The sequence below is a fragment of the Plecotus auritus genome (genome assembly GCF_963455305.1).
Source record: "Plecotus auritus genome assembly, chromosome: 8".
NCBI lineage: Eukaryota > Metazoa > Chordata > Mammalia > Chiroptera > Vespertilionidae > Plecotus > Plecotus auritus.
The window spans coordinates 33,963,683-33,983,575 of record NC_137782.1 but is presented as its reverse complement, the minus strand read 5'-3'; the positions used below and the strand labels follow the sequence as shown (position 1 = coordinate 33,983,575).

The following is a 19,893-nucleotide window of genomic DNA, read 5'->3' as shown; positions in this document are numbered from 1 at the left end:
GAATTCAAGACAACATAGGAGACCCCAAAAGAGTAACATACCTTACACTCCTATTCTCAAAGGTGTTCACCCTGATCATTATTTTAGGAGAATGAGATCCTGACTGAACAGGAGGAGCTTCTAGCCATGGAGCAGTTTCTCCGCCGACAGATTGCCTCCGAGAAAGAAGAGATCGAGCGCCTTAGAGCTGAGATTGCCGAAATTCAGAGGTAAAGGATTTTGAAATTTCCCAGGTGTTTACTTAAATATAAGCATAATGGTTTCAGCTCTCAGACTTTCATATAAACGAATTAGGCATGCAAAATTAATCATCCTAAGTTTCTTATTTATTAAATGTTAAAAATGGTGTTATATTAAGTAGACTTGTGAAAACCTGGTAAATCTAAAAGAAGGGAGGTAACAGACAAGCATACTTTTCTCCAGTTACCTGTCACGTTTTTCTGCATCTCTCACCCTTTAGTCGTCAGCAGCACGGCCGGAGTGAGACGGAGGAGTACTCCTCTGAGAGTGAGAGTGAGAGTGAAGATGAAGAAGAGCTCCAGATCATTTTGGAAGATTTACAGAGACAGAATGAAGAGCTAGAAGTGAGTTTTTTGGGAAAATAACCAAAAGTCACACTAACTTCTAGAAAGTTGTAGCAACTATGTATTTCCCCTTAGAGTTTTTCTTCTCCTTGGTAACCAGCTAGGGAGGCTGAGTAGAGAGGAGTCAGGTGAACGTTGACTGCTGGCCAAGTGGATGGCACAGGTGTGGCCTGGCCAGGCTGTCCCTGAGGTGCGGTGACTTTTCCTGACTGTAGAGTACCACACTTCTCCCACTTGGGTAAGCCTCACCTGACAGTGCCAGTTGGAGCAGCTTTGAGTAGTCTGGTCTGTGTTCACAGAGAAGGTGAACAGAAAAAGAAATGCTAACGCAACAAGGAAAAACCTCTGAATCTCCCTCTGGGAGAAATGAATGACAGTTTTCTCTTGGAACTTAACCTGTAAAGCAGCCAGAGAGAGTAAACTCGGCACTAGGGAACTGGGAGACAACTGCTGTAAAACAACAAAAGTAAATGATCTTGATCAGAATTTCCCTTCTTACCCCAAATAAAACATTGTCTCTAGATGCTTAATCTAAAGGTTCAGAGAGGCTATTCTCTTCTTAGAAAGGAAATGTAAGAAAGTGATACAGCTTTGTTTCCCTCATTCCGGTGCATCAGAACCTACCTACCTCATAGAAAATTAGATGAATTCCTACAAATCCACCACCCATAAAAGTCCTCCACAGAACCTGTGGACAGTTCATAGAGGCTGCCCAGTGAGGCTCAAGGTCAAGACGTTCGCTATATAGCCAGGGGTATGGTGGGAGAAGCTGAGCAGTGGTTGAGACCTAGGCCACCAGGTAGCTTCCATTCTTTAGAAAGATTTCAAGTTGGCACCTTATTTTGTTTTCTTAACATCTTACAGATTATATTAAAAATCCTAAGTAGGGAAATATATTCTAGGATTATAACACTTGGGATACAAAGATAATACTCATGGTTTGAACAAGATAGTTAATATAGTTCATTCAGCAGACGTCCAGGTCTGACTTTTTAAACACTAGAAACCTTATTAAAATAATGATTTTCTATTAGTACATTTGTCTTAAGATACTCTTTTGTATTTTGGAATAGAGTTTATATCTTGAATTTTTATGGGCCTCAGTTGCATATTCATGGTCATGTCTTTCACTTCACAACTAAATTGACTAAAACAAAAATAGCAAATCTAACTGTTCTCTGCTCGGGAATCATTGTCATTTTGAGAGAATGGTTCTTTTCTGTCGTTCCTCAAGATAAAGAACAATCATTTGAATCAAGCAATCCATGAAGAGCGAGAGGCCATCATCGAACTGCGTGTGCAGCTCCGCCTGCTCCAGCTGCAACGAGCCAAGTCTGAGCCACAGGCACCGGAGGAAGAGGAGCCCGAGAGGCGTGGGGGTGCTGTCCAACCACCTAGAGACAGCGCCCCGGAGACAAAAGCAACTAAAGAGCAGCCAAAGGCAGGCAAGGAGCAGGCCAAGCCGTCCCCAAGCAGAGACAGGAAGGAGACGCCCATCTGAGCATCCTGAGGTCGTGGAATCTCCAGACCTAACCAGACCTGTGCATCTTACTGTAATCCCGAGAGTCAGACTGGACAACTCTCTGCTGTACATTCTGTAAAGATACCTTTTCTTCCCAGAGACTCTTCCTTCTTACACACACACACGAACTTCTCTGCGTCAGGCTCAGGTTATGGGAGGAGAACACAGTGGTCGCGCTGTAGGCTTATAGGGGACAGATGAGTTTTCCAGATAGCTTATTTGAAGATTAATTTTCTTTGTTAACTTAAAATAACTATTTTAACCCTTGAGTGGCTTCTTTTTAAACCAAAAATCATCTTTGCTTTTTTATTACGGCAGAATCAGGATCTCTTTCTCTCGTTTAAGGGGAGGAACCAAACAAGGTAATACTGTTCCTGCCTTGTGGCTCGCCCCAGTCTCACCCTCCAGGGTCACTGCTTACCTAGTCACTCTTGCTTGTGCCTTTTATACCTTTTTGGTGCAGATTATATCATGGGGAGCTGCCATAATTCCTGATTGGCCAGAATGGCTCTTACTGGGGTTACCTTTACTCACTCTTGTCATCCTCTCTTTTGACAGTCCTAAAACACAGTCCTTGCGCCTGAGTCACCAGGATGGCCTGGCTGGTGGCAGGCAGAGCTGCTTGTGCAGCTGCCTGCCAGCCCCGGAGCAGCCTGGCTCCTCGAGGTCCTCATTGCTATTGATGAGCAATGCTCTTCGCTGGGTTGGTCTGAGGTAGCCACCTTGACCTAAGGAATCCACACAAAGGATCTGTTTCTCAAACCAGAAATCTATGTTACTGACCTTCCATTACAAACAGAATGACTTCGATTGCTTGCTTGGGCTAGAATGTAAATGTCTCTGCCTGAATAAGCCATATATGCTGTTAAACAAAAGTTCTCAATAATCCATATGTTTCAGTGAACTGCCGATGGACTCCCAATTGACAAGACTGAGCAATAGAAAAAACAACTTTTCCTTTTAATGATAGCTGTGGTCCCCAACTCCGTTTTCTTGCTTTTGCCACTTCACTGGTGACCTGAGGGGGCTCTCAGGCACCTTTGTTCAGTCATGCTTTGTTCCGCCCAGATCAATGGCACCCAAGAGGGAGGTCAGCTCATGGCTGTGAAGACCCACAGCCAAGGTGATGGAAACAAACCCCCAGGAGGCTCGTCCTCTCCTCCTCCTAGTTAGTATTTATTTTCAGCACCTGTTTGATGCAGTTTTTAATCTTCTACCTATTGCACTGTTGTGACTTGTTGGCCATTATTTGATTTTTGTACGAAAAGAAAGCTTTGTTATAGAAATCAGCATACTATTTTTTTAAACCTGGAGAGAAGATACTATGGTGACTGAAAATATGATCAGGTGTCAAATATAAATGTATAAAAGCCTTCTTGCTGTCCTGTTGGTCATATGACATTCATTTTATATTTGCTGGCAATATTGGAGGTTTCTTTTTGTTTGTGTAAACTCTAATTTCTATCAAGGTATCATGGATTTTTAAAGTTTAGTATTTCATTACAGTTGTCTCAGTGTTGATTAACTAATTTTTGCCAGGACCATTATTGATCAAGCAAATAAATTCAACAGCCATTTGAGAAAAAAAATGCTTTTCATTTTTTGTATACATTTTTTCTTTGAAATAATTGAGTAGCTTATGGCTGTCAAGGAGTTGGTTTGATATTTAAGGTCCTAGAGTGAAAAAAAATGTTCTCACTCACATGGTGTTCCTCAGCCAGTTACTTGGTCACAAATGGAAGCAGCTCTCTAATACAGATAACCAAACGGAACAGTCGGGCAGCTGAAGCGGGCAGCTGCACTCGTCCCATGTATGACCTTGTACCTGGCTGGCCCTTGCTGGATGTTGCTAGGCGTTGGGCTCAGCAGCTGGTGCTGCCATCACAGCTCCCAGGAGAGTGAGATGCACATTCTTTGAGAGGCACCATTCTAAATGACCAACATTTTACTGTAGATGTTTAAAAGCCAAAACAAAACAAAACAAAACACACAGAAAAATCTCAGAATGACCATGGAAGGTAAGTTAGGTGGCAGCCCTACAATGTGACACATGCACACACACACTACACTGTTCCATTCTCATTCTGCCTGAGCCCCTGAGAACTTCCTCGTGGACTGGCACCGGGCTACTGGGAGGGGTCAGCCCGTACTCTGGCATCATTAGTAGTTAAATGGCAGTTGCTGTGGCCTCTGGGAAACAGAGGAGTAAGCCAATTGAGTCCCTGTAAGAAGCCTCTCCCCTCCATTTCTGCTCTTCCTCCCTTCAGGTCTGCCTAGGAAATGTTCCCTACACTTCTTTCCTCAAATTTTAGTGCCCAAACTTGTACTTTCTCAGACTAACACTGAAGTACCTGATAACAGAGCCATGGGGGGGTTGAAGCATGACTTTCCCCAAGGCTGCATGACAGCTTGACTCATTCCATGAGAAAAATGCAAGCAGTTCTTCGAGATTCCTATCTCAAAACACTGCCCAATAGATGTTTTGTATCCAATTAGTAACAGCTATTGGTATCACTAACAGTAAACACAGCTGATCAGAGGAACAAGGCACTGTCTTAGCCACAACAATCAGGCAAAAGAAAGAAAAGCCATCCAAACTGGAAATGAAGAAAACTCACTATTTGCAGATTACATGATTCTACATACAGAAAACCCTACACCAAAGACTTAAAAACAATAAACAGCAAAGTCATAGGATACAAAATCAATGTACAAAAACCAGAAGTGTTCCTATATACTACCAATGAAACATCAGAAAGAAAAATGAAAATCCCATTTAGAATTACATCAAAAATGATAGAATACCTAGAATAAACTTAAGGGAAGTGAAGGCGAGACCTACCTGTATCTTGAAAACTACAAGATGGCTAAAACCGGTCTGGCTCAGTGGATAGAGCGTCGGCCTGCGGACTGAAGGGTCCCAGGTTCGATTCCGGTCAAGGGCATGTACCTTGGTTGCGGGCACATCCCCAGTAGGAGGTGTGCAGGAGGCAGCTGATCGATGTCTCTCTCTCATCGATGTTTCTAACTCTATCCCTCTCCCTTCCTCTCTGTAAAAAATCAATAAAATATATTAAAAAAAAACAAAAACAAAAAAAACTACAAGATGGCCCTAACTGGTTTGGCTCAGTGGATAGAGCGTCGGCCTGCGGACTGAAAGGTCCCAGGTTCGATTCCGGCCAAGGGCATGTACCTTGGTTGCGGGCACATCCCCAGTAGGGGGTGTGCAGGAGGCAGCTGATCGATGTTTCTCTCTCATCGATGTTTCTAACTCTCTATCCCTCTCTCTTCCTCTCTGTAAAAAAAATCAATAAAATATATTTAAAAAAAAAACAAAAAAACAACCTACAAGATGATGTTGAGAGAAATTGACACAAGGAAATGTAAAGATGTTCTGTGTTCATAGGTTGGTATTGTTGAAATGGTCTTATTACATAAAAAACTATACAAATTTAATGCAATCCCAATCAATATGGCATTTTTCACAGAAATAGAAAAAAAAATCTTCAAATTTCTATGGAATCTCAAATAGCCCTGAATAACCAAAGCAACACTGAAGGAAAAAAAGCAAAGCTAGAGGTATCACACTCCCTGGCTTCAAACTATTTTACAAAGCTACAGTAATAAAAACAGTACGGTTTTGGCAGAAAAGGTATCAATAAGAACAGAATTGCCCAGAAGCCTAAATCACACATACTAGTATATGCCAACTAGTTTTCAACAAAGGAGCCAAAAACATACAATGGAAAAAGGAAAGTTTCTTCAATAAATGGTGTTGGGAAAACTAGAAAGTCACATGCAAAAGAAAATTAGATGCTAGTACTATACACAAAAATTAATTCAAAATGGATTAAAGACTTGAACATAAGACCTGAAACAAAACACAGAAGAAACCATAGGCACTAAACCCGAGGGGTTTTTGTGAACTCCAAAGGCAAGGGAAGTAAAAGCAAAAATAAATGAATAGGACTACATCAAACTAACATACCTCCAATATGGGGCTAATACCCTAAATACATAACAACAAACCAACTGTGCTCGGTTGGAGTGTCCAATTAAAAAATGGGCAGAGGATTTGAATTAGACATTTTCCCTAGGACATGGAAGGAAGCTCATCATTACTCAAAAGAGAAATACAAATAAAAATCACAATAACATATTTCCTCATATCTGTTAGAATGGCTATTACCAATAAGACCAACAATAAGTACTGGAGAGGATATAAGGAAAAGGGAATCTTCATACACTGCTGGTAGGAATGTAAATTGGTGCAGTCACTATAGAAAACAGTATGGAGCTTCCTCAAAAATTAAAAATGTAAGCTACCACCCTGGCAGTATGGCTCAGTTGGTTGGGCATCATCCAGTGAATGGAAAGTTTGTCAATTTGATTCCTGGTCAGGGCACTTGTCTGGATTGTCCGGGTTGTGGGCTAGATCCCTGGTAGGGGGTGTGCAGGAGGCAGCTAAGCAATGTTTCACTCTCACATGGATGTTTCTCCCTCTCTAAAAATCAATTTTAAAAATATTTTTAAAAAGTATATATATATGTATATACACATACATACATATTCAATACACTACTTTATGACCCAGTAATCCCTATTCCTGGTTATCTACCCCCCAAAAATGAAAACACTTATTTATAGAGATGTATGTACCCCTATGTTCATTGCAGCAATATTCACAATAGCCAAGACATGCAAACAATCTGTGTCTGACGGATGATTGAATAAAGATGTGGCACCATGTATACAATGGAATACTACTCAGCCATAAAAAAAGGTAAAATATTGCCAATTGGGACAACATGGATGGATCTTCAGAGTATCATGCTAAGTGAAAATAAGTCAGAAAAGGACAGTTGTAGGATTTCACTTGTGGGATATTAAAAAAAAAGCAACAAATGAACAAAAACTCATAGATTCAACAGAATGGCAGAGGGGTGGAGGGAGGAGGATGAGGTTAAACAGGATCAAATAGTGATGGAAAGAGACTTAACTTGGGATGGTGAGCACACAATAGAGTAGTCAGATGGCATAACGTTCCACACCTAAAACAATGTTATTAACCAACTTTACCCCAATCAAAAAACAACAAAAAGATACCTAATCAGTATGAAAGAGTCTTATGCTAAAATTACCGAGTAAAGGCTCCAAATAACAAATCTTGCCTAATTTAAATAAACAAAACTTGACCTAAAAAAGAAATAAATACAATAGTACTGTAAAATGTCACAGGATAAAATCTAATAACTGAATGGAATATTTGTCAAGTTTTCAAGGAAAAGAATTCCTAAGGAAAATTATTTCTGTGAGATAAAACTAAAAATAGTTTAATTCTCTATAGAAAATGGACTCAGGAATTAAATTGGCTTAATGGGCCCTGACCAGTCATGCTCGGTTGGAGTGTCGTTGGGGCACTTACCCAGGTTGCGGGTCCAATTGATCCCCTGTAGGGTTGCATACGGGAGGCAATCAATGTTTCTCTCCCTCTCCCTCCCTCCCTCTAAAATCTGTATCCTCGGGTGATGATTAAAAATGAAAATTGGCTTAATGGAGTTCAGAAAATTCCTTCATCAAAAACATGTTACTGTTGAATTTTTTTTTTTAATCGTCACCTGAGGACATGCTTAGAGAGAGGAAGGGAGGGAAGGAGGAAAAAAAGGGGAGGGAAGAGGGGTATCGATGTGAAAAACATTGATTGGTTGCTTTCTGTATATGCCACGACTGAGGCTCGAACCTGAAACCCAGGTATGTGCACTGACGAATGTGAGTAGTCAACTTTTTGGTACACGGACGACACAACCCACTGAGCCTCTCTGGCTGGGCTGTTGGAAGTTTTGTAAGGTCAAAATATTCCTACTCAAGGGATCACAAAACTACTGTTTGGAATTTTTGATGGACGGTTTGAAAGTTGGGTCTCCTTCCCCACTCTCCCCTAAAATGCCACCTGGTTTTCTAGTGGGAAGGAAATACTATATGAACTTGTAGGCCCTATCATGGGGCCTGGCCACTCTCCATGTGGGTCCCCCACTGTGTCCATCCATGGGCTCTAGTGCAAGGTGCATTTGGGTGCAATGAGCCCAGCCAGCCTTCCTCCCACTGGTGCCTCTCTCTTGTGGCCAACTCCTCCCGGTGGCCCTACTAGATGTTCTACATCCAGCATGAGTTTATAAAGGCTTCCAGCAGAAATTCAAAAGTACAACGGAAACCAGAGTCTTGCTTACGATTATTTCCAGGCTCAACTTCTTTTCCTCTGGTTTGAGTGAGAGGATTATTCATCTTAAAGAGGCCATTTGCTTGGTTGAGTCGAGTCCTTCTTTTCCTCCCTTTCGTTCACTGCTTCTCTGTCTCCTGGAATTTACAGAAATGTTACCATACACAGGAAAGATAATGTGTCCTGGACCCTGAGACACAGTGCTCTTTCCTAAACATTGATCAGTTTAAAGCCTTGCCACCCCCTTCTCGCAGTTCCTGCCTGCCCTGAGATGCATGTGCGCAGCATTGCTCCCCAACGCCCCCCAAATACACTACCACACATGCCTGGTGTTTCAAGCATTCCATGTTCCTCTGTAACGCTGACACTGGAGGACGTGAGATTCTGGACATTTCCTTTGGTATATTCAGCTTGCAGGGTGCAGGCAACTTCTCTTCCAGATAGAAAGTGGGACCTGGACCAAGGAGTCTGAGAATGGTCAGTACCCACAGTGCAGCCCGTGCCTGCCCAGCAGACTAAGAATCACCCAGAGCAGCGTTCCCTGACAACATGCTGGCAGCCTGGGCAGCTCCTAACAGGGTGGTGCTCTCAGGAACTCAACGCTTGCCCGATTCAATTAGAGGACTCTAGAAAATTGACAGTTGGCCCAGCCAGTGTGGCTCAGTGATTGAGCATTATCCCATGCACCAAGAGGTCACCGGTTCGATTCCCGGTCAGGGCACGTGCCCAAGTTGGGCTCGATCCCTGGTGGGGGCATGCAGGATGTTGATGTTTATCTCTCTCCCTCTTTCTTCCCCTCTTTTAAAATCAATAAAAACTTATAAAAACAACAACTCAACAGTGGTCTGGCTCACAGAAATACCCACAAGACTTGGCAAAAAGGTGACCCTCGAGCCACTCCAGCCGGCAAAGAGGAAGTCTGCTGGTTTAGTGAGGGATACTCTGAAAGCTCACAAAACTTTCTCCCAGACAAGAGGAAGGGCAGCAGACTTCACCTAGTGTGCCATGACCTAGGAGTCAGGCAGGGTGGAGAGGCAGGGACCTGTGTGGGGGAGACACCTGGCAATGGGCTGAGAAAAATGTAGTTTTCCTCTTCACCTTGGTTATTCAAAAGTCCTGAGATACCAGAATATCTTCTGAGATCAGCCACCAGTGTTGAGTCCCTCCAAGGACAGAATTATTGCCACTCTATTCATTTACCTATTGTGAAGTTAATAGTTTGAGTATGAATTCTTTTGCAGTTTTGTTTTTGCTTCCAGGAGGATTTGAAAGAACTGCTGACTCATTAATTTTTTAGCTTTGCTTGCTTGCTTTTATAACCGCCTCTGGAAGCCCATTTTCCCCCCTGGAAGATCCTGTAGTATAACGAAGACTGCACAGTAGACAGGCTCCAACACCCTTGCCATCTTCAGGAAGTGGCTGCCACTGCTCCTAACACACCTGATGAGAGACAAGACACACCTCAACCAGCCCCAGGGAGCACAGCGCTCAGGCCTCTGCCACCTGCCAAGCGTGGAACCCAGCCCAGGGGGCATGAGCCGATTTCAAAGAAATTACTAAACTAGTTAAAAGACAAATTTTTAATCTAGTTTTCCCATTTTATACTAAATCATTAATACAGGTCACAAATTGCATTTATTCGCAGACATCTATAAAACAATCAAAACTGTATATCTCTCTCTATACAGATCTTATTAATAAATTTTATTTGGACAAGAGAACTTGTGCCACAACAGTTTCAAACAGCATGATTAAAGGCTGCAGCACCCCTAAGAGTGTCACAGATATGTACAGTATGGGAAGGAAAAGATGCACCTCAGGGCTGATCATGATCCAGTTAAAAACACCTGACACAGTATACGTGCTAATAAATGTCATTCAGGTCATGACCAGCATGAAAAAAATTCAGGACATAGATAACTCAGCACACGTAAATGTGTACAGCAATATGCTGCATTTATGAGTTAAAATCATAGTCTACTTTAGTGTTAGCATCAAGCCCTTATGAGAAATTAAAAAACCTCCTTTCCCATTAACACACGTCAAAAACTATTCACACTTAGGGCTGGACTGGGCGGCTAGCCACAGGCGCACAGGTCCTTGCCTGTGTGGAAAGTGAGGCTAATACTGAAGGTCTCTCTCGCATCCTGGCTCACAGCCGCCGTCTGGCTATAATTCCATCTATCAGTCATTAAATAAAACCAGGGGAAGAAGCGCAGGTCTCTGGGAATCTCGTCCCTTCCATAAGGAAAATGCTCTGCAATTCAAGTTTCACTCAGTCAGGAAGACAGAAGGATTTAAGGCTGCGGTGACAATTACAATCCTCTGAGAAATTATTTTCCCTTAAAGTCAAGATAAGATAATAGTGTTTACTGTACTTTCTCTTGACTCTTAAAATCCCTGGTGTCGGTGTAGGCAACTTGCATCTGCAATTAAGTCTGCAAGAGAGGAAGGTCTCTCTTCGTCCTCAAAGTGTCCAGCTCACACGCGTGTGGAGCACGTGTTGAACCTCGGCTTCCTAGGAAGCGGGAAAGACACCGAGGCTGAAGCTTTCTAGTAGGTTGAGGAAGCTGTGCTCATTGCGTCTTCAGAGATTTTGGTACTGGCAGGGTGGATGCTTGCAAAGTACTTGACGTCACTGTCATGATCCATCTGAAGAGCCATGATGGTTTGTTCCACAGCTTCCTGGTGACAGCTGGCAGAGGTTAGGAAATAATCTAAAAACAAGAAGTGCAGATTATAAACAAAACCAGTCTAACTTTTAGTTTTGTTAAGTACAAGTATACAAAGTACTTAGTCATTATAAAACAGGATTTTTCTACAAGTATAAACACAAGCTATGTTAAATTATAAACAGTAATCCAAATTGATTTCTTATATAAAAAAATCCCCAAGCGTAAGAGAATTATCAGCTATATAACTTGACTAAATCTCATGTCTCATGATATTCAATGGCAGCGAGGCTAACAAATGTATTAAAACTTATGCGTGTTACAGCTATCAATTAGCTCAGTAAAAGGAACACTTCCAAATACCAAACACACTGAAAACCAGTCTTCTCTAGCTGTTTTATTGTAATTGCTATTTTAAAAAATTAAATGAATTCCAAAGGAGAAAAAAGCAATATTAATTTACTCATATTCTTTGAAGTCTATTAAAAACGTCTGTGATTCATTCATGAGTTCATGCATTCAAATGATATTTATGGGACATTTTGGGGGATTTTACCAAATAAAACCACCTGAATCTTGAGAAGTTATAATCTGTATCAAAGCAAATAATATGGGGCATATGTCTTCTGCCTAAGAATGAACATGAGGAGGAAACACAAACATGCCTCCTGGGCCCCAAACAACATAACAGATGTCAAGAGGGTGGGGGTGGGGCTCCAAGGGCAGTAATTTTTCAGTCATAAGTGAATGCGCAATATTCAAACCAGTAAGGTTTACATTATAAAAAGTTCACTAGCAGGGCAATAATTAAAAGTCCCTTTCATCGCCCTTAATCTTCTGTGTCCTCTCACAGAGGGAACCATTATGAACAACTTGCAGTGCATTCTTCTATCAGATTATTTCTATAAACGTGTTATACTTCTGCTTAGAGTCTTATCTATCACACAGGCTATGAATCTCCTCCCCGCCACAGACACTTTTCCTAAGAGTCGTGTACCCACCTTTTTCTAGCAGAGTTTGTCTTAGTGTCTTTGCAAGGAGCACTCTAACGTTCGGAACCCTATCGTTCGCTAAGGTTAGCAAATGTGGCATCAGATGCACAGCAAACTGGTCCATGGGAAGGCAGTCATCTTCAATGACAGTCTGGGGAAAGGAAGTAACTGCTTTAGATTTGCCAATTTAATCTACTTAAGCCATAATACCAGCTAAGAAAAGTCTTTTAATAACAATATAATGGCTACAGATTTTAGTTACTGCTTTTTAAATCAATATTCCAGGCACTTGGGAATTCAAGACAAAACAACATAATTAAGCCCCCGCTGAGACAGTTTTTAAACTGCTCCACAGAGACCTGGAGGGTTCAGGGTCACATTCATTCTCACACCTGTGCCCTACTCCACAGATTCCGAGTGCCCTCTTGGGAACTGCTTTATAAAGAGCTCAGTGGACTTTATAAATGATTGGTGAACCAGGCAGAAACCCAACTGAGGAATAGGGGATCCTATAAACAGCCAGGTGGCAAAGTTCTGTCCTTCAAGAATAAAGAGGTTGCTGAGAGAGAGAAAGAGTAAAAGAATAAACCTAGTTCTAGATAAAAAACGTGTCACAAATGGTTAAGTCTTTGCTTACCTGGCAGACAAAGACAAAGGCTTGACGACCAGACCACTTGGGACATCTACCAAAATTTTCTACAAGCTCATGGATGAGGTCCACGCCAAATGTTGGTGGTGTTGCCATGTGCAGCTTCTTCACCATCTCACTGACCTAGGAGAGTGAACATGGAGAAGTGAGGAATATCTTCCTTTTATGATCTTATTAAATAAGTCATCTTGTTGACCTAAAATTGTAACAATTTTAAAACATACCAACTTGTAGGAAATCCAACGAACAGAAGAAACTTTATCTGCACATAGATTCAGAGCAATGGGGCGTAAATAGTCATAAACATCTCTGGCACTATATAATTCTAGAAGTAAGATCAGCTGTCTACAAAAATGAATTACAAAAATATAGTTAAAATTTTAAGACAAGACAAATGAAACAGGTTGATCATCTGAATAATTTGTAATACTGGATATTATTTGTAAGATGAACACAGGCAAAGACTAGTAATTAACCTGGTCTCTCATGCAGAGAGCATCATCTCCCGTCTCTGTATAGCTGTGTCTGCAAAGCATTCCCTAGTATGTTCAATTGGAACACAAAACACATTTTTCTCCTAGTAACTGTTTAGAATGTGCTGAGAAACCTCCATCTACAACCAGTTATGTAAATAAGAGTTCTAGCCCAGCTAGCGTGGCTCAGTGGTTATTCCTGGTCAGGGTACATGCCTGGATTGGGGGCTTGATCCCCAGTGTGGGATGTGCAGGAGGTAACCAATCAATGATTCTCTCTCATCATTGATGTTTCTATCTCCCTCTCCCTTCCTCCCCGAAATAAAAATATATTTTAAAAAGCGTTTTGTTTGTAAATAAATAAATAAGAGAGTTCTAGCAGTGTACTTATTAAGTACAGCTTCTGAGGGAATGATACATTTACTAGGGATAACATAGTAAGTGGTCCTCTACCAACTTTCCCATTACGTCTGATGGGAACTAATACTAGCAGCACCCACCAGGCCAATTTGAATAGACGCAACAATGCTCATGAAGAAATAACTTGAATATGAATGAGAATTTTGCCTTTCAGATTTTATGTTTAAGATTATTTACTTATAATCAGCAGGAAGTGAATTGTGGTCATGGTGTTGGTAACCAGATGTAAATCACGGTCCAAACATATTAAATGGAAAATTCCAGGAGTAAGGAAAGCTTAAGTTTTAAATTGCACACCGTTCTGAGTAGAGTGATGAAGTCTCGAGCCATCCTGTTTCTGCCTGCCTGGGACTGAATCATCCCTTTGTCAGCATCTCCACACTGTACACCCTACCCGCCTATTGGTCACTAAGCAGCTGATTCTCACACTGCCTGATGTGACATCACTGAGCTTGTTGTGTCCCAGTGAGCCTAACTCTATTACTGGCCCCAAAGCACAAGAGTAGTGATGCTGGCAAACCGGATATGCCAACGAGAAGCTGTTAAGTGCTTCCTATAAGTGAAAGAGTGCAAGTTCTTGATTTAATGAGAGAATTAAAAAAAAATCGTATGCTGAGGTTAAGATCTACAATAAGAACAAATCTATCTGTGAATAAATCTTAAAAACACTATGCTGAGTGAAGAAGCCAGACACAAAAAGCCACATGTTACATAACCCTATCTAATAAAAGAGTAGTATGCAAATTGACCGTCACTCCAACACACAAGATGGCCGCTACAAGATGGCCTGCAGGGGAGGGCAGTTGTGGATGATCAGGCCAGCAGGGGAGGGCAGTTGGGAGGGACCAGGCCTGCAAGGCAGGGCAAATTGGGGGCGATCAAGCCTGCAGGGGAGGGCAGTTAGGGGCAATCAGGCCAGCAGGGGAGCAGTTAGGCGTCGATCAGGCTGGCAGGGGAGTGGTTAGGGGGTGATCAGGCTGGCAGGCAGAAGAGGTTAGGGGCAATCAGGCAGGCAGGCAGGTGAGCAGTTGGGATCCAGCAGTCCTGGATTGTGAGAGTGATGTCTGACTGCCCATATAGACCCAATCCTGGTGGCAACTGGACATCCCTCGAGGGGTGCCAGATTGGAGAGGGTGCAGGCTGGGCTGAGGGACACACACCTTGCCCTCCGTGCACGAATTTCATGCACCGGGCCTCTAGTTCTATATATAAAATGCTCAGAATAGGCAAATCCAGAGACAGAAAGTAGATTAGTGACTGCTAGGAGATGGGGGTGGAGAGGGGTGAAGGTTTCCTTTTGAGATGATGAAAGGGTCTAGAACAGTGGTCGGCAAACTGCGGATCACGAGCCGCGGTTTGCCGACCACTGGTCTAGAATTAGAGAGTGGTAATAATGGCAGTATAATACTGTGAACATACTGTGTGTCACCAATTGCAACTTTGGTTATGTGTATTTTACCACAATTGAGAGAGAGAGAGAGAGAGAGAGAGAGAGAGAGAGAGAGAGAGAGAAACAGACAATAAATGAATGAATGAATGAATGAATGAATGAATAAATACATAAATAAATAAATAAAAGCTAAGAGAATTCACTGCATTACAAGAAATGTTAAAGAGCAGGATACCAGACAGAAAACTGTATCTACACCAAGTAATGAACAAACCCAGAAAAGGTAAAGTAAATGCACACCCTTCCAAAACATAGTCTAATAAACTGTCACAACTTACTCAGCCAGTTCAGCTCGAAAGCGCCAATTTCTACTATTATCTGTCACCAAAAACTCCTGAAGTTGATAAAGATATTCTCTTCTTTTGTCAATATGAAGAAGCTGAAATAAAAACAACAAATTCACTAGGACAAAGCACAGACATACTTCTTTTACTAGATAGCTTAAAAATGACTATAAATGATACGGTTAATTTTTTTACAGGAGAATACAATTCAGTAGATACATTTAATGGTCTTAAAAATAGTTATTAGGTTCTTTTCCCTGGTAATCTCATTTACTTTTACCTTTAAGAGTCATTATCCTCTTTTCAAAGGTTTGTTTCTTGAGCCAGCAAGTGACTTCCACTGAACTCTACAGTACCATAGCACAGCTTTATTACAGCACATCTACTTTATACACATGACACCCTCATTATCATAAACTCTTTGAAGACCGAAATTATGTTCTTTATATATATATATATAATTTTATTGATTTTTTACAGAGAGGAAGAGAGAGGGATAGAGAGTTAGAAATGTCAATGAGAGAGAAATATCGATCAGCTGCCTCCTGCACACCCCCACTGGGGATGTGCCCACAACCAAGGTACATGCCCTTGACCGGAATCGAACCTGGGACCCTTCAGTCCGCAGGCCGACGCTCTATCCACTGAGCCAAACCGGTCAGGGCCGAAATTATGTTCTTATATTCACAAATACACTGAGTGGCCAGATTATTATGATCTCTGAACACAATAATCTGGCCACTCAGTGTATATCCTATATGATAAAAGGCTAATATGCAAATTGTCCCCTCGACCAGGAGTACGACCAGCAGGCAGGCTGGTCAACTGCTCATGTCCCCTCCCCCTGGCGAGGCTGGCTGGACCCCACCCATGCATGAATTCATGCACCAGGCCTCTAATATATATATATACATAATATATATATGTATATGAATTCATGCACCAGGCCTCTAATATATATATATTAGAGGCCTGGTGCATGAATTCATATACACACACACACTGAATTCATATACACACACACACATGAATTCATATATACACACACACCCCCACACACTGAGTGGCCAGATTATTATGCGTTCAGAGATCATAATAATCTGGCCACTCAGTGTATATGCCAGCAGATGGCACTATGATGGCACATAACAGGTGTTCAATAAATACAGGGTGGTGGCAAAAGTAGGTTTACAGTTGTTCATATAGGAAAATATAATTTAAGCTATATAATAAAAGCCTAATATGCAAATTGGCAGAACAGCCAGTTGCTATGATGCACACTGACCACCAGGGGGCAGATGCTCAATGCAGGCCAGCCAAGGCGGGTGCCAGCAGGGGCCCCCGATCGCCCCACCAGTTGCCCCGCAGAAGGAGGCCACCGGTAGCGGCAGTGGGGGGTGGGGCTGGCACCAGGCTGGCCAAGGTGGGTTCCAGCGGGGGCCCCCAATTGCCCCGCTGGTTGCCCCACAGACTGGCCCTGATCGCCGGCCAGGCCTAGGGATCCTACCTGTGCACAAATTTTGTGCACTGGGCCTCTAGTATAAGGATAAACTGTTTTGTGTACTCACAACTGTAAACCTATTTTTGCCACACCCTATCCCAATAGTTGCTCTACAAATATTTAAAAGGTTTATAGTCAACATAGGGGAAATGCTAAAATTTTATACAAATAAAAGCAAATAAACATAACTGTACATAAATAGATAAGAATCACAGAGTGAACTTAGTACTCTGACCATACATCTTCATGGGATATGTTCTAAGGATAGAAAGTGCTGAAGGAAATCTTGAACATGACTTAGTTGATTTCATGTTGCAATTATTACTGGTGGAGTAATTCTGAAACTATTTCATGTATGTAGTGGAACTGAAAAAAAAATGACTATATTAATGTTATTAACAAAAGTTTTTAATATGAAAAAAGAAAAAATATAAAGTGAAAAAAGGTATTAGACTAGAAGTAGAGATAACAATATCAAATTAGTCAAATTTGATGTTCAAAACAAATGACAAAAATGGATTACGTTACATTAAATAAAAAAGTAATTCTAGAAATCACACAAGTACTAAAAATATTTCCAAAAAGGGGAAGAAAAAAAAAAAAAGGTTATCTTTACATGAGAAAGGCAATTAATAAATGTAGAAGGAATTATAAAAACAGAAAATAGGTATTTTACAGCCAACACAGTACCAACTGATTCAGGCAAGAACCTCATTTAGATGCATGGATGCAAAAAGCACTGGGTGAAGACTTGGGGGAAAAGACGTTCAAAGTTTGAAAGATCACCTCATTAAGAAGTTACGCATCACAAAGGTGAAAGGTCATTTTACAATGGAGGAAGTGAGCCGAAACTACCATAACCAAGTTGACGGGACTCAACTTGGTTATGTCACCAGTAATCACAAGAGCTAACATCATGTTAGGCCTGATGTGATGCATTCAGAAAACACCTGCTGACCTATATAGATGGGTAATATTCCTGCAAAGGAAACCTGTTTAACCTGAATCTAATTGTGTAACAGCAATCAGACAATTTCAAATTGAGGGGCATTCTGTAAAACAACTGGCTTGGCCTCTTCAAAAATCCAATTTCATTAAAAACAAAAAGTCAGGGAAACTATTCTAGATTTCAGGGGAACTAAAGATACATGATATTTAAATTCAATATGCAATTCCTAATTGGATTCTGAAGTGAGGAAAAAATAGCCACGAAGGACATTAATTGGGACAATTAGAAAAATTTAAGTATAATCTGTATAAAATACAACATGGTATCAATGTTTTTTAAAAAGTAGGATTACAAGGTAATTCCTCAAACCTTAGAACTACAAGAAAACCATACACAGAACAGACTGTTGGTTGCCAAAGGGGAGGGAGGTTGGGGGGCTGACTGGGTGAAAAAAGGTGAAGGGATTAAGAAGTACAAATTTATAGTTACAAAATAGTCATGGGATATAAAGTACAGCATAGAGTATACAGCCGATAATATTGTAATAACTATGTATGTCAGCGATTTTCAACCCTTTTCATCTCATGGCACACACAAATTAATTACTACAATTCTGCAGCACATCAAAAAATAGATTTTGTGCCAATCTGACAAAAAAATGAGTATAATTTTGGTTCATTCACACTGGATGACTATTGTTGTGTTGGCTACTGTCATTTTTTTATTTGACAATCTAAGGGAAAAGAGGTCAGTGTCCCTGACCAAATAGTCAGGTATTTGCATGTTTTAAAAATTCTTTGTGGCACACTGGTTGGAAATTGCTGCTTATGCGGCGAGGTGGGTACTGGAAATATTGGGGAAACACTTTATGAAGTATTTGATTACCACTATGCTGTACACCTGAGACTAATAAAATTTATATTGAATATAAACTGTAATTGAAAAATTAAAAAAAAAAGAACTATGAGAGTGCCAATTTCAAGGCTAAAGTCTAACAACAGTGTGCCAGTATCAAGCAATTTGTAATGTCAGGGCTGTTCACCTCAGACATCGAAGAAAAATTCTTCTGAAACACCCATAAAGCCTCTACACTTAATGTTAATGAAAATCTTTTACTATATATTTAATTCAATAATTTTGAAAAAGTACTAATATTTATAAACATGTTCTAATATCTTTAAAAATGAAATTTAGCGTATTTATTTATTTATTTATTTAAAATGGATTTTAGAGACAGGAAGTGGGGAGGGAGAGAGAAACATTGATATGAGAGAGAAACATCGATTGGTTGCCTCTGCACGTGCCCTGACCTGGAGGACGAACCCATAACCCAGGTATGTGCCCTGACTGGGAATTGATTTCACCACCTACTGGTGTATGGGACGACACTCCAACCAACTGAGCCACATTGGCCAGGGCAGCGCAATTTTTTTTTTTAATTAAATATTAAAATGACACCAGAAAACATTATTAGAATGGGACTTTTTTTTTTTTTAAGTCACAGCTCACCATCAACTCCTGGATGCATTTTCCTCTATAGAACATACAGAAACTGATCTTGGTAGTAGCAGAAAATTAAAATTTTAGATCTACAGTGGAATTTTAGTGTGTTTTTATGCAAAAGAATTTAAAGTTACCTTCAAAAAATCATGCAAGTGTTTAAGGACACCTATCCTTACTTCATCGAGGTCTTTTAAAAATCCATTAAAAATTGGAACCAGATCTATAGCTGTCAACTGATCTCCGAGAATAACTGCAAGCTCATGGATGGAGAAGGCTAAAGTTCTTCGAACTTTCCACTGCAAGAAATAAAAATAATTGCATTAGTAAGCTAAACACAAAGTACTTAGTACTTTAACTTTTAGACAATACGGTAGTTCCCCCTTATCGGCAGTTTCGCTTTCTGGGGTCTCAGTTCCTCTGGAAAACTGTGGCAGAGGAAGTCAAGTCAACAAAGCCTAAGAGCCACAAAAAGTCACAGATATCTAGACCAGTGGTCGGCAAACTCATTAGTCAACAGAGCGGCAAACCGCGAGCTGCAATTTGCCGAGTACTGATCTAGACCAATTACCACCAAGGGTCAATGTTTCACACTCCATGTTCTTTCAAAGGGTGTGGTGGTGTGTGGTACAGAAAGGAGCATGCACGCACACGTTGTTAACCTTCTCCCACCTGTACAG

General features: G+C 41.0%; 2 protein-coding genes across 8 annotated transcripts in view; one reads left to right on the top strand and one right to left on the bottom strand.

Moving 5' to 3' along the window:
- RALBP1 (ralA binding protein 1) overlaps window positions 1–3,687 on the top strand; it is a 37,395-nt gene extending 33,708 nt beyond the window's left edge. Inside the window, exons 8-10 of the mRNA XM_080685941.1 lie at window positions 88–209; window positions 461–584; window positions 1,819–3,687. Coding sequence (XP_080542067.1) covers window positions 88–209; window positions 461–584; window positions 1,819–2,085 — 513 coding nt within the window. The 3' untranslated portion in view covers window positions 2,086–3,687. The remainder of the gene's footprint in view (window positions 1–87; window positions 210–460; window positions 585–1,818) is intronic.
- Window positions 3,688–9,888: 6,201 nt separating this feature from the next.
- The window catches only part of PPP4R1 (protein phosphatase 4 regulatory subunit 1), a 69,968-nt gene continuing 59,963 nt past the window's right edge, over window positions 9,889–19,893 (bottom strand). For 5 of the 7 annotated variants that reach the window (XM_080685937.1, XM_080685940.1, XM_080685939.1 and 2 more), the window contains 6 exons: window positions 19,351–19,512; window positions 15,258–15,358; window positions 12,861–12,981; window positions 12,625–12,759; window positions 11,997–12,138; window positions 9,889–11,040 (listed from right to left, as the gene is read on the bottom strand). In XM_080685937.1, the coding sequence (XP_080542063.1) occupies window positions 10,877–11,040; window positions 11,997–12,138; window positions 12,625–12,759; window positions 12,861–12,981; window positions 15,258–15,358; window positions 19,351–19,512 (825 nt within the window). In that variant the 3' untranslated portion in view covers window positions 9,889–10,876. The remainder of the gene's footprint in view (window positions 11,041–11,996; window positions 12,139–12,624; window positions 12,760–12,860; window positions 12,982–15,257; window positions 15,359–19,350; window positions 19,513–19,893) is intronic. The other 2 variants (XR_013961513.1, XM_080685935.1) reach the window with 2 other exon arrangements.